This window comes from Castor canadensis, chromosome 8 (assembly GCF_047511655.1).
Source record: "Castor canadensis chromosome 8, mCasCan1.hap1v2, whole genome shotgun sequence".
NCBI lineage: Eukaryota > Metazoa > Chordata > Mammalia > Rodentia > Castoridae > Castor > Castor canadensis.
The window spans coordinates 93,488,966-93,502,772 of record NC_133393.1 but is presented as its reverse complement, the minus strand read 5'-3'; the positions used below and the strand labels follow the sequence as shown (position 1 = coordinate 93,502,772).

The following is a 13,807-nucleotide window of genomic DNA, read 5'->3' as shown; positions in this document are numbered from 1 at the left end:
AAGAGAATTTGCAAATAGCTAGACTCACAAATATTTATTAAAACAATGTGAAGAAGATAGCTCAAATAAAATTGCCAGAGGTTGTAGAGATATTTTAGAATTTTATCAATGAGGATGATATTGATTATAATGAATCATATCTTTAATGTTCTTTAATTCTCTTCTTCTCTAAGTAGCTGTAAAAGAGGAGGAGGAGAGGAGATGAGATAGAGTAATGAACCACACAATGATCACAGAGTTTGTCCTCCTAGGCCTTTCTGATGATCCCGACCTTCAGATTGTGATTTTTCTATTTTTATTTGTCACATATATGTTAAGTTATCACTGGAAACCTGACTATCATCACTCTGACCTTGGTGGATTCCCATCTACAGACGCCTATGTATTTCTTCCTCCGAAATTTCTCTTTCTTAGAAATCTCATTTACAACTGTGTGCATCCCCAGGTTTCTGGGGGCTATTATCACCAGGGATAAGACAATTTCCTATAACATTTGTGCAGCCCAACTCTTTTTCTTTATCTTCATGGGAGTGACTGAATTTTACTTTCTAACTGCCATGTCCTATGACCGCTATGTTGCCATCTGCAAGCCTCATGAGCAGGAAACTCTGCACTCTGCTTGTGCTGTGTGCCTGGTTGGGTGGATTTCTGACCATATTCCCACCCCTGATGCTTCTGCTACAGCTGGATTACTGTGCTTCCAATGTCATAGATCACTTTGCATGTGACTATTTTCCCCTCTTGCAACTGTCTTGCTCAGATACATGGTTCCTAGAAGTAATTGGTTTTTACTTTGCTCTGGTTACTCTGATGTTCACTTTTGCATTAGTGATTTTATCTTACATATATATTATCAGGACAATTTTGAGAATTCCATCTGCCAATCAGAGAAAAAAAGCTTTCTCCACCTGTTCCTCTCACATGATTGTCATCTCCCTCTCTTATGGAAGCTGCATATTCATGTATGCTAACCCCTCTGCAAAAGAAAAGGCATCATTGACCAAAGGGGTAGCTATTCTCAACACCTCTGTGGCCCCCATGCTGAACCCTTTTATTTATACCTTGAGGAACCAGCAAGTGAAACAAGCCTTCAAAGATGTGATCCACAGAGTAGTATTTTCTGCAAATAAATGAAGTAAAATTTTTGTGAAAAATAAGAGCCAGTGTAAAAAGGAGTTAAGCAAACTCTTAAAATTTCTAAATATCTGTATTAAGTATCCTTGCTCTCTTACAGTTTCTTTATGTCAGAATATAATTTTGTATTTTTCTGGTCCATTTCTTCTTTTTTCATTCTCAAGTAGATCCAACACATTATTTACTGAATTATTTAGAAAATGTATTTCCCCTACATAATTTTCTTGAAATGATATGAATTTATTTAAGACATGCTCTATGATGTGATATATTTAGGTAATTGCACTTCAAATGTAAAGCTTCAAACTTTGTGTAATTTCTTTTACATTTTCAGTTGTAATATTGACAATTTCTTACCATTTTTAGACTATGCATGTTCTGTATCTTTGTTTATTAAATTCAGTACCACAGGTAATATGTTCTATTGTGTTTCATCTTAAATGGAGAGCTTTGTGAATTTTAAGGTGTATCTCTTATTTTCTCAATAAATCATGTGAGTTCCTCATTCAAAGTACAAAAATAAATTTAGGATGCATTGTAATTATTTTAGTCATATTGGCAGCAATTCAATAATTGGCCTTTTGGCTTGAAATGTCATTTACTGATTCATGGTTATATTCAAGGAGAATTTCAACTTCATTCAATAATCAGTCTTTTGACTTAAAGTATCACTTACTGATTAATAGTTGTATTGCAAGACAATTTCAACTTCAAATGTTTATTAGTCTTTTATTTCTCCCAATTAATGTTGATTGGAAAGCTTTAAGTCTAACACATTTTATTTCTAAATTTATAACATAATGTAACTTTCAAACTGAAATACAAAAATGCTAATACAAATATGTTTTGTAGAGATTTTATTTCTCTACAATTTCTCTAAAATTTCCAAAAAGTTTAATCTTTGTACCTCAACTATCTTCAGAGATCTGGACATAAAACATCCTAATCCAAGAAAATACATCTGTTTGAGGAATTTAATCTTAATGAATATGTGTGATGCTTAAGATTAACATGTGACTTTAATTTAGATATTTTCAAGTATCATATACATATTACTTTCATTTGTAATTCAAAAATGTGTCTGATGAAGAAATGACAGTGTTGGAAAGGATTTGTTCTTGTCTTCATGCACCTCTAAATAAGAGAGAAAAAAATTTAAGAATAATTGATCATAGTATAATTTTATGTGTTATTATCTGTAGATATTGCACATTTTCATCAATATATTGAGATCTGAATGGTAATAGGATTGCTTACATCATTAATTATTTATAAAATTATACCAAAAAGGAAGATTGTTACTTTTCTTATACCAATCTATCAGCCATGAGAGAGATAACAGGTTAAAAAATATAGTATCACGAAGTCTCAGAGGGTAACTACAACTTCCTTTTCTAAAAAAAATGTTTTTATTAGTATATGATAGTTATACAAGGTGTTTCATTGTGACCTGTATACATATATTGCATACATATAAACCCCAGTTTAGTTTATCCCCCCCCCCCATTAATCTTCCTCTTCTCCCAATCCCCTTCTTGAAATGACTTCAACTGGTTTCAATGTTCCATATTCACAATATAGAAAATACCTCAACCATATTCACCCTCCTTAACCCTCTCATTTACCCTCCTTCCCTCACGAACATGACCTACATTACATTCCTATTCTTCATTGTTTTAGTGTCTTTTCATTATTCAATGGGGGTTTTGCCTTAGTATTTTACCTGTAACTGTATTGCACTTCAGTCAGTCAAATCCTATCACTCTTCCTTTCCCTTTCTTCCTATCTTGTATTGTTCAACAATTTTCAGTGTGTTTCATTGTGTTTTGTTCCTACACAGATATGATATATTTCAATTTACTCACTCCCTATCATTCTTTTCTTCTTTTTCCCCTCCCTTAGTCTCTTCATCTCTTCTAATAGTTCCAGTTTGGAAAAATATATATATATATGATAATGTTTATATTTGTATGTTGGATCTATCTTTCACATGTGAGAGAAAACATGTGACTGAAGTCTTTCTAGCTTATTTCACTTAACATGGTGGTCTCCAGTTCCATTCATTTATCTGTAAATGACAAAATTTCATTTCTTTATGGTTGATAATATTCCATTGTATATGTATGACAAATGTGACAGGGCATTCATCAGTTACAAGACTTCTGGGTTGCTTCCATAGCTTGGCTAGTATTAATAATGCTGCAAAAATCATAGGTGTACAAGTGTCTTTATTGTATCCTGACTTACCTTCCTTCAGATATATGCTTAGGGGTGGTATTTCTAGATCAAATGGTAGTTCTAGCTTTAGTTTTTGAGACACTTCCATCCAGAGTTCCATAATGTTGTACTAATTTATATTCCCACCAATAATGTTTAAGAGTTACTTTTTCCCTTACATCCTTGCAAACACTTGTTTGTACTCCCACCCAGCACAACAATAAAGGAAAAAAGAAAAAGAAAAGAAAGAATAAAAAGACAGTGGAGCACAAAATTGGCAAAAAATTTGAAAATGTAAAAATGTCACATGTATTACTAAGCAATATCCTTAATTACCTCTCTGCACAATCTTATGTCATATGTAGCAAAAATTGACTTAGCAATGCTGTCATACAAACAATGGGATCGGTTTTTTGCTTTTAACCTGAACTGAGATGTCAAAACAAAGATATCATACTGATCATAATTCTGAAAACCTGTTCCATAAGTATAATATTTGGTCTATATGACTCTAGCAAAAAGAAAGAAAATATTCATTATCTTTATATATAAATGTTAATACTCAATTTTATGGGTTTATGTTCAGATTATGAGCAATATGACATGTTTCCCTTTGGCTAAATATGTGGAGGACTATTTAATTTTTGAGTTCTGAGACTTAATCTTCAACTTACTCTCCATAAGTGTTTAGGAAAATTAGAAACATTAGCTTTCTGAGATTAATAGTAAAATTTTAATATGATTTTCTTATTTTGATTAATTCCTGGGAAATCAAAATCAAAACCATAGTGATATATCACCTCACTCCAGTAAGAATGGCTACTTTGAAAAAGACTAAAGATAACAAGTGCTGGTCAGGCTCTGGAAGGAAGGGAACCCTTGCACAACGATTGCAGGAATAAAATTAGTATAGCCATTATGAAAAACAGTATGCAGCTTTCTCAAAAAATTAAAAATAGAACTTCCAAATGATTCAGCAATCCTATTAGAAGGAATAAAACCAGTATGCTGAAGAGACATTCACACTCCCATGTTTATTGCAATACTATTCATAAAAGCCAAGAAATTGAAATAATCTTAGTGCCAACTGACAAATGAATAAAGATAAATGTGGTTTATATACACAATGGAATATTATCCAGCCACAGAAAAGAATGACATCTCACCATTTGCAACAACATGGTTGGAACTGGAGAGGATTTTGTTAAGTGAAATAACCCAGACATAGAAAGACCAGTACAGTGTGATCTCATTCATATGTGGAATCTAAAAATGTTGACTTCATAGAAATTGAGAGTAGAATGGTGGTTGCCAGAGTGAGGCTGAGGAGAAAAGGAAGGAAAATATTGATCAGTGGGTACTAAGTCACAGTTAGATAATAGCAGTAAGTTCTGTGTGCTCTTGCACAGCAGAGTGACTGTAGACAGAAGCAATGTACTGTATATTGCAAAAAATCAGAAGAAAAGTTTGTGAATGTTTTCACCTTAAAGGAATGATAACTGTTTAATGAGAAATGCTTAGCCTGATTTAAACATTACATATGTATATACATATCAAAATATCACATGGGATGTTTTGATTATTATTACAATGTACTATTTGTTTTTATGTTTATGTTAAAAATAAATTTAATTTTAAAATTAAACTGCATGGAAAGTATATCCTTAATCTGGGAAAGTTTATGTCTCCTCTGTTTCTGAACGACATCTTTCCTGGATACAGTATTCTTAGTTAGTGGGGTTTTTTTCTTTAGTGCTTTCAGTATATACCCCTAGTCTTTCCAGCTTATAAGAGATCCACTAAGAAGTTTGCTGCTAGGTGTGTTGAAATTCCATTCCATGTCATTTACATTCTTGCTGCTTTCAGGATCCTCTCTTTGTCTTTCATGTTTAATAGTTTGATTGCAATATGTCCAGAGGTAATCTTTTGAATTGAACTTGATTGGAGATTTTTGTCCTTCCTATCACTGCATATTTATATCTTTCTTCATGTTTGTAAAGTTTTGTTATCATTTCTTTAAATAAGCCTTCTACCAATTTCTCTTTCTCTACTCCTTCTTTTGATGCTGTCTTATACTTTCTGTGAGCTGTTTTCATTTATTTTTCTTTTTTCTTCACTGATTATGTATTTTCAAAGAATTAATCTACATTCTCACAGGTTTTTTTTTTTTTGGTGGTTGTAAGGTTTGAACTCAGGGCTTTGTACTTGCGACACAGGCACTCTACCACTGGAGCCTCACCTCAAGCTCCCAGATTATTTCTTTATCAGTTCTGCTACAGATCAATTCTGCTATAGATGCTATTTTGTTTTGCATTTTGTCTATTGTTCTTTTCAAGATTTATTTGATTTTTCATTATTTCAATCTCTGTTTAATTTCTGATACTTGTCTGAGTTGTTCTTTGTATTCTTGAAATTCACTGAGCTTCCTTAAAATAGCTATTTCAAGTTCTTTTCAAGTTATCCATATATCTCCATGTCTAGAACCAGTCATTGGGACTCTATTTTTATCCATTTGGTGTCATAATATTTCCCTGTCTGTTCTTAATTCTTGTGGTCATACATTAACATCTTCTTGTTCAATTAGATATTTCTTCCAGCCTTTGTCTATCTTTGGCTGAGAACATCTTACAAACAATAAGCCTGTCTAGAGACTCTGCGTAGACCTCTTGGTGAGATCTATATTCCCATAAATATTGTAGCCATTGCATTGCTATTGGGCAACCTAAGCCTAGCATTATTATAGCTGGAACAGCATATGCTAGAATCCAGTGCACCCAAGGCTGCCTAAGCACCAGAATGTATTTCTGTAGCCAAAGAAGCTGATGCAGTATTGGGGAACCTGAAGCCCACAGTTGCTGTGGTCTTCCATCTAAGGAGTGTCTAAAACCCAAGGCCTCTGCAGTGAGCCACTAGTTTTGTGAACCAAAACTTGAGTCCTTCTAGAAGGAGCGATGGATTCCTATGTGCCAGGGCGAGTCTAAAGACTCACTCCATGGGTACAATCTGGAGTCAAGGGCTGTGAGGTATTCACAATGTTGACACTTGTCTGTGTGTGTGTGTGTGTGTGTGTGTGTGTGTGTGTGTGTGTTATGATCCTGAAATTGGGATCCAAGGCCAACCAATCCCTATACTCACTTTTTTCTCCTTTCCCATGTGATTGAGATCTCTCTCTTCACTGAGCTGTCTGGGATTGGGACAGAGATAACATGGGTAATGTAAAACTGTCCATCCTACCACCCTCTTCAATGTGTTTCTCATTATTACCATGCTATAACCAGGTTCTGTGATTTCAGGTGGTTGACTTGGCTATTATGAAGTTAATTTCATGTGTGAATGATTATTCAAATTGATGTTTTTGTAGAGAAATGATTGCTAGAAGGTCCTAGTAAACCCTCCTGCTCTGCCATCCACAAGATCTTCCACTACTTTCAGAAAAGTGTGAAACCTGGTAGCTGAACTATGATCCATTGGCTTAAAATAGTCAAGCATCCTTAGAGTACCTTGAATATAATTTGATGCAGTATTAAAAAATAAGTATCCTATCAGCTATGGATATGAGTCCAACATAGATGAATCAGACTAAATTAAAAATGAAATATTAATAGCTCTGGGTAAAATCTAAAGGTAATAGAAATTAGAAGTAAAAGCAGAAAAATAAAATGACACTTTTGTCTTAAATATATTCATATCATTTCAAGAAAATTAAGTAGGGGAAATACATTTTCTAAATAACTCAGTAAATAATGTGTTGGATCTACTTGAGAATGAAAAAAGAAGAAATGGACCAGAAAAATACAAAATTATATTCTGACATATAAAGAAAACATAGGATGATATAATCATATTGATCAGTGTTAAATATGTAATGGATACACATTAAAACAGATATCAGAATTACTGATTCATTTATTTAGGTAGAAATAGTGAAAAATATTTACCACTGAAGAAAAATTTCCCCTGTCCTTGCTTTTATAAAAGAAATAAATATCTTTATTTGAATAGTAAGTTTCACATTTCTTTAACTCAGATAGGTATACATTTTTATTTTTAAGTTTTTGGAAGATTTTATTTTTAAAAATTTTTGTTGACATAAATTAATTGTATAAAGGAATTTTATTATATTTTCAACATGCATATAATGTACCTTGATTAAGTCCATCTCATTTATGTTACTCTGTATTAGCCATCCTCCCTCTTCTCCCCTCTTTTTTTTTAACAGTTTTTCATGGCTTTCATTGTGTTATTTGATATATAATGTATGTCTATAATATGTATATAAAATCTGAAAAGTGATTATTTTTCTATTTTCCTCCATACACTATTTAACAATAATACCTATAGCAATAATTTTTTCTTTTTTTAAAATTTTATTTCTTTTATTCATATGTGCATACAATGTTTAGGTCATTTCTTCCCCCTTCCCCCACCCCCTCCTTTTCTCCCTTCCCTCTTTCTCTCCCCCCACAACCTCCTTGCTTCTAGGCAGAAACTGTTTTGCTCTTATCTCTAATTTTGTTGACAAGAGAATATAAACATTAATAAGGAGGACCAAGGATTTTTTGCTAGTTGAGATAAGGATAGCTATTCAGGGAGATTTCTAGCCTTGCTTTCCTGTACATATGTGTTACATACTAAATTGATTCTTCTCAAACTAACTTTTTCTCTAGTTCCTGGTCCCCTTCTCCTATTGGCCTCTGTTGTGTTAAAGTTTCTGCATTAGTTCCTTTGCATTGAGGACATAAAATGCTTTCTTGTATTTGTGGTTTCTTGCCTATCCTCTACCTCCCTTGTGTGCTCTCTCCTTATCACGTGATCAAAGTCCAGTCCCCTTGTTGTGTTTACCCTTGATCTAAAGTCCACATATGAGGGAGAACATAAGATTATTGGTCTTTTGGGCCTGGCTAACCTCGCTTGGGATGATGTTCTCCAGTTCCATCCATTTATTTGAGAATGATTTCATTCTTCTTTATGGCTGTGTAAAATTCCATTGTGTATAAATACCACATTTTCTTAATCCATTCATCAGTAGTGGGGCATCTTGACTGTTTCCATAACTTAGCTATTGTGAATAGTGCTGCAATAAACATGGGTGGGCAAGTGTCTCTAGAGTAACCTGTGTCACAGTCTTTTGAGTGTATCACCAAGAGTGGTATTGCTGGATCATATGGCAGATCTATGTTTAGATTTTTAAAAAGCCTCCAGAGTGGTTGTACTAGTTTTCACTCCCACCAGTAGTGTACAAGGGTTCCTTTTTCCCCAAATCCTTGCCAACACCTGTTATTGGTGGTACTTCTAATGATGGCTATTCTTACAGGGGTGAGGTGGAATCCAAGTGCGGTTTTGATTTGCATTTTCTTCATGGGTAAAGATGGTAAGCATTTTTTCATGTGTTTTTTGGTTATTTGAATTTCTTCTTTTTAGAAAGTTCTATTTAGTTCACTTGCCCATTTCTTTATTGGTTCATTAATTTGGGGAAGGTTTAGTTTTTGGAGTGCCCTGTATATTCTGGTTATCAGTCCTTTCTCTGATGTGTAGCTGACAAATATTTTCTCCCACTCTGTGGGTGGTCTCTTCAGTTTAGAGAGCATGAATTTTGTAGAAATTTTTAGTTTTATGAAGTCCCATTTGTCTATTCTTTCTCTTAGTTGCTGAGCTGCTGGGGTTCCATTGAGGAAGTCCTTGTTGTACCTATTACTTCCAAAGTATTTCCTACTCTTTCCTGTACCAACATTAGAGTTTGGAGTCTGATATTAAGGTACTTGATCCATTTTGGGTTGATACTAGTACAGGGTGATAAACATGAGTGTAGTTTCAGTTTAGCAATCATTTTTGAGATGTATTGATTACTAGGAATTGACAACATATTTTACTTATCACATTTTCTTATCTAAACTGACATCAAAAACTATGTAAAGCAAGTTACATTCCTATAAAAGTTTGAGGAAGAGATGTTAGTTCAGTACCTTATCTCCATCTTATGTGTATTTGTGAACAGTGTAGTCTTTACTGATTTTTCTCTAGGAAAAAAAAGGGTGAATATAAAAGACATGTTTTTCTTACATTGTCTTGAAGAAATTGTATATTATTTTCATCAATATGTTTCTCCTCAAACAAAGGAAATATATTGCCATTCTATTTTGAGAATTTGACTGCTTTTTTGTGAATCTAGAGTTTGATCTCAGGGCTTTGTGCTTGTAAAGCAGGTGCTCTACTACTTGAGCCACACCTCCAGTCCATTTTGTTCTGGTTACTTTAGAGATGGAGTTTTGAGAGCTATTTGTGTGGGCTGGCCTTGAACTGTGATCCTACCAAGCTCTGCCTCCCAAGTACAGAATTTAACTTCTTAGCTTTTGGTTGACTGTATTTAACCCAACATGGTCTTGGGACAATTAATGTTAAAGTATTGAAGCTGTCTAATGATGAACTATTTCCTGTTATAACAATCTTACAGTTGATGTGTTATTCTATTTTAATGTTTTATAAACATGATTTTAAGAGCAAATAAAAATCCCCCACATTTTTGAGATATGGGTCAAGGAGCAATGCAAAATAATTACAATTATGACAGTACAAAAGGACATATAATTATGTCATTTCAGAGTTTTCCCTTATGGTATTCATGAGTACTACATCACATGTAATATTTTAACTCAATTTGTTAGTTATACAACTCAGAGACAGGGAAGATATGTATTTCTGAAATACAATCAAGGAGAATGTAATATAATGGAAGAGGTAGTATATTCTGGAAGATTTACAAAGTGATAAAATCTGTAGTTCAAATACAAACACTGAAATGTTGACCAAAACTAGAAATGGTGTCATTCATAGAAGAAGGTGTTTTATTCAGTTTCAGCTGTAGGCAAAATACCATAGACTGAATGTCTTAAAGAACACAGGTTGCTTAAAATCAGGGTGCCAGAGTGGTAGAGTTTGGGTAAGAGTGTACTTTCTGGACTGCATGCTGACACCTTCTGCATGTGTCTACACATAGTTAAAAGAAAAGAAAAATTGAGGAGATAAACCAATTCAGGTTCATATATACATGGATATGTCACAAGTAAACTCCCTACTTTCATCTTTCCCACTTTCAGATACTCATATCTTTAAATTTTGCCAGTGATCAGCATCTGTCGATTTAAATGCATACCCACTTTATGCCCTTATTTATACCTAAAATTAAAAAAAAAACAGAATAATTTTAAGTCTAACAAAAGTTAAAAATATGCAATATCAGATTTCTGAACATTTATTTTCTTGGTTCATAACTATTCCTGAAATGAGAAGATGTCATATGTACAACTGTAAGCAACAACTTCTTGAAAATAAATGATACAGTGAATGGAAGTAGTCAAAGGAAATCAATGAAACTTTTAGCTACTTTGCTATAACAGTAATGGATGGCATGGAAGAATTCCCTAAATGCAAAGGATTTATGGAGGGATAAATGTCCTCATAGAATTTTAACAGTGCCCATTTCAGAAGACACTTATGTCATTTCAGAAAAACAAACCAACATCTCATTGTGGTATAGCAAAGATTTTCCTTGGATCCCAAAATTCAAGGGACACAAAATATGCTAATTCTCCTGAATACAGGTCCAGAATTTCTGCAAGAAAAATCTGGACTCCTACCATTATAGAAGAATCAAGTTCAATACACTTATTATCACACATGTTGCTTATATATTTGCTTCACACCAATTATTTGGTATACTCTCTTTTTTAAAGACTTATTTTTTAAAGCATCTTTAGGTTCACAGCAAAATTGAGAGAACAGTAAATAAATTTCCCATATATAACCTGCCCCATATTATCACATTCCTCCACCAGACAACTGATGAATCTGTACGGACACATCGTGATTACCCAAAGTCTGTAATTTATATTAGGGTTCATTCTTGATATTATCTAAGCACAGAATGTTTGGATAAACGTCTAATGACAGGTATCCATCAATAAATTATCATAGGACCATTTTCACTCGCCTAAAAAACTTCATGTTCTGCCTGTTCATCTTTATCTCTTCCCTAATCCCTAATACTCATCTTTTTCATCCTTTTACTGTCTCCATAGTTTTGCCTTTTCTAGAATGTCATGCAGTTGGAATCATATACTATGCATCCTTTACAGATTGACTTCTTTCACTAAGCAATATGAATTTAAGATTCTTCCATGTCTTTTCATGGCTAGATAGCTCATTTCTTCTTAATGCTGAATAATATTCCATTTTCTGGATATATCTGGTTTATTGAATCATCAATACCAAAAGACATGTTGCTTGCTTCCCAATTTTGGCAGCCATGAATAAAGTTGCTGTAAATATTCATGTATAGGATATTGCTTGGTCATAAATTTTCAACTCCTTTGGGCAAATATTAAGAAACATGATTGCTGGATCTATAGTATGATTATGCTTAGTTTTAAAAAACCACGAAAAGTTGCCCACCTGTGTGGGTATGCTGTGTGAACCTGACTAAGAGTGTCAGTGTTGGGGAATGAGAAATGAGACACACACAGACATACAGACATAAAACAGAAAAGTAGGACCGGGAGGGCTACTCCCAATTTCCTGGTGGGAAAACGCAAGCACCTACCTGAGCCAGAATATTTATTTTATAGATCAGTACAAGGAAAAGACTCAAGTAAAAATCAAGCTTCAACAATTCTTTGACACAAGGTAAAAGGAATGAGGTTTGGTGGACAAATTTTCCTAAAGCTATAGAAGCTAATTACAACACATCAGTTCTGACATCATCAAGGCACACAGGACACCTTATCTAAAGTATTGATTAATCTGACATCAGGGAGTCTCCAAATTGTTCTGGTACTTTATCTAGTTTTGCATTGGGGGCTGGTATGCTGATTCAGCTTGTTGTTCTCTTCAAGGAGATGTGGTAACAAAGGTCAAGACACCAGGTGCTGGGAATAATGAGAGTAGAAGAGACCCTGGAAGCTCCTACCATGGAGAAACTGTATAAGCTCCATTACTTCCCAGTCCAGGGTTCATGCTTGGTCCCCAACACAAAGTGGTTGTATCATTTTTGCATTCCTACCAGAAACGAATGAGAGCTCCTGGTGCTCCATATCCATGCCAGCATTTGGTATTGTCTAATAATGACCATCTAGCATATGTTGTTTTAATTTGCAATTCCCTAGGAACATATAATGTGGAATATCTTCTCATATGGTTGTTTACAATTTACACATCTCCTTTTTTCTCCTTTTAAATTAGTTTGTATTAATGGTACAAAGCAGTGATTTTGTATACTTTCTTATCAATATTAATAAAAGACCAAAATCTGTGATTCCTTTCTATCTTTTAATGACATATCTCCTTAGCACCTTTCGTTTACTTAATCAGTTCCCCTGAGGTAACAAGAAAGATGCAGATAAAAGAAATCCATTTCTATTGGCATGATACATAGAAGGAACATTCCTTATTTTCTATTTTTCAAATCGGCATTTGTAGGAAAATGTGATATTCTCAAAACAAAGGGAAAACATTACTTAGATGTTGTGAGTGTATAAACATAGGATTGCAAAATATTTACTTAAAAAGTTTGTGTGAATGCAAAGAAAAATGTTTTAGTGGGTGATTTATATTATATGGAAAGAGTCAAATGGAAGAGTACTTTAGTCAGCATAAGCTTACCAGTGTTTATACATGGATCTTATGGGAGAAAGGAAAAGCAAGACTTAAATGTAATATGATAAAATGAGCCAATAGTTTTATAATAACAAGAATCAAGAATATTATGAGTCAAATATTACTGCGTGAACAAAAGAAATACAATTTTAAAAACCATGAAAAAGTTAAATAATCACTCTTCATTTGACAATAAAAAGGAAATCAAGTAAATTGCTGAACCAATTTGCCAACTTTAAAATTTTGTGAATATTTTAAAAAGCCAGATGGTAGAATTTCAGACTTAATTATCACAAGGACCAGGAAGTAAATTTGTTTCTCTTTAATATAATACATATTATTCCTTTTTATTTAAGCACTTAAAATTATATTTGCCCATATGACTGAATTTACAGTCCTTCTAATACAACAAATTAAATAGTTATTACTAAGAAGTTATTACTGAAATCCCAATGCAGAAACACAGCAATAAATCCTGGAACTTTCCCCTAAGTTTAAACATTTTTTTGTGATGAAGAAGAATTTAAAAGTGCATTTTCTATTGCTTTAAAGAATCTCTACTTCCCAGTAAATATTATTTTGACCATTAACTTGTTCATTTCCTGTAGAAATATTATAAAAATATTAATTGTGCATTTTGTGAATTAAAATGTTTCTGGTCAATGATTTGTTTTGACAAAAAACTTTCCCCATCTCGTCCTTCTGGCCATTTTATTAGGAAATAAAACAAATTAATGGGGCAAGCAGGAAAACAGTGTTACCAAGACCTGAAGCAAGAAATTTAGGAAAGAATGTCAGTACTTTTCAT

At 33.4% G+C, this 13,807-nt stretch overlaps 1 protein-coding gene across 1 annotated transcript; it reads left to right on the top strand.

The window, feature by feature from the left end:
* Nucleotides 1-214: 214 nt before the first annotated feature.
* LOC109677437 (olfactory receptor 6C3-like) lies at nucleotides 215-1,134 on the top strand. Its single transcript, XM_020153416.2, is given in 3 exon segments — nucleotides 215-319; nucleotides 321-592; nucleotides 594-1,134. Coding segments are annotated over 3 exon segments (918 nt in total).
* Nucleotides 1,135-13,807: the final 12,673 nt, after the last annotated feature.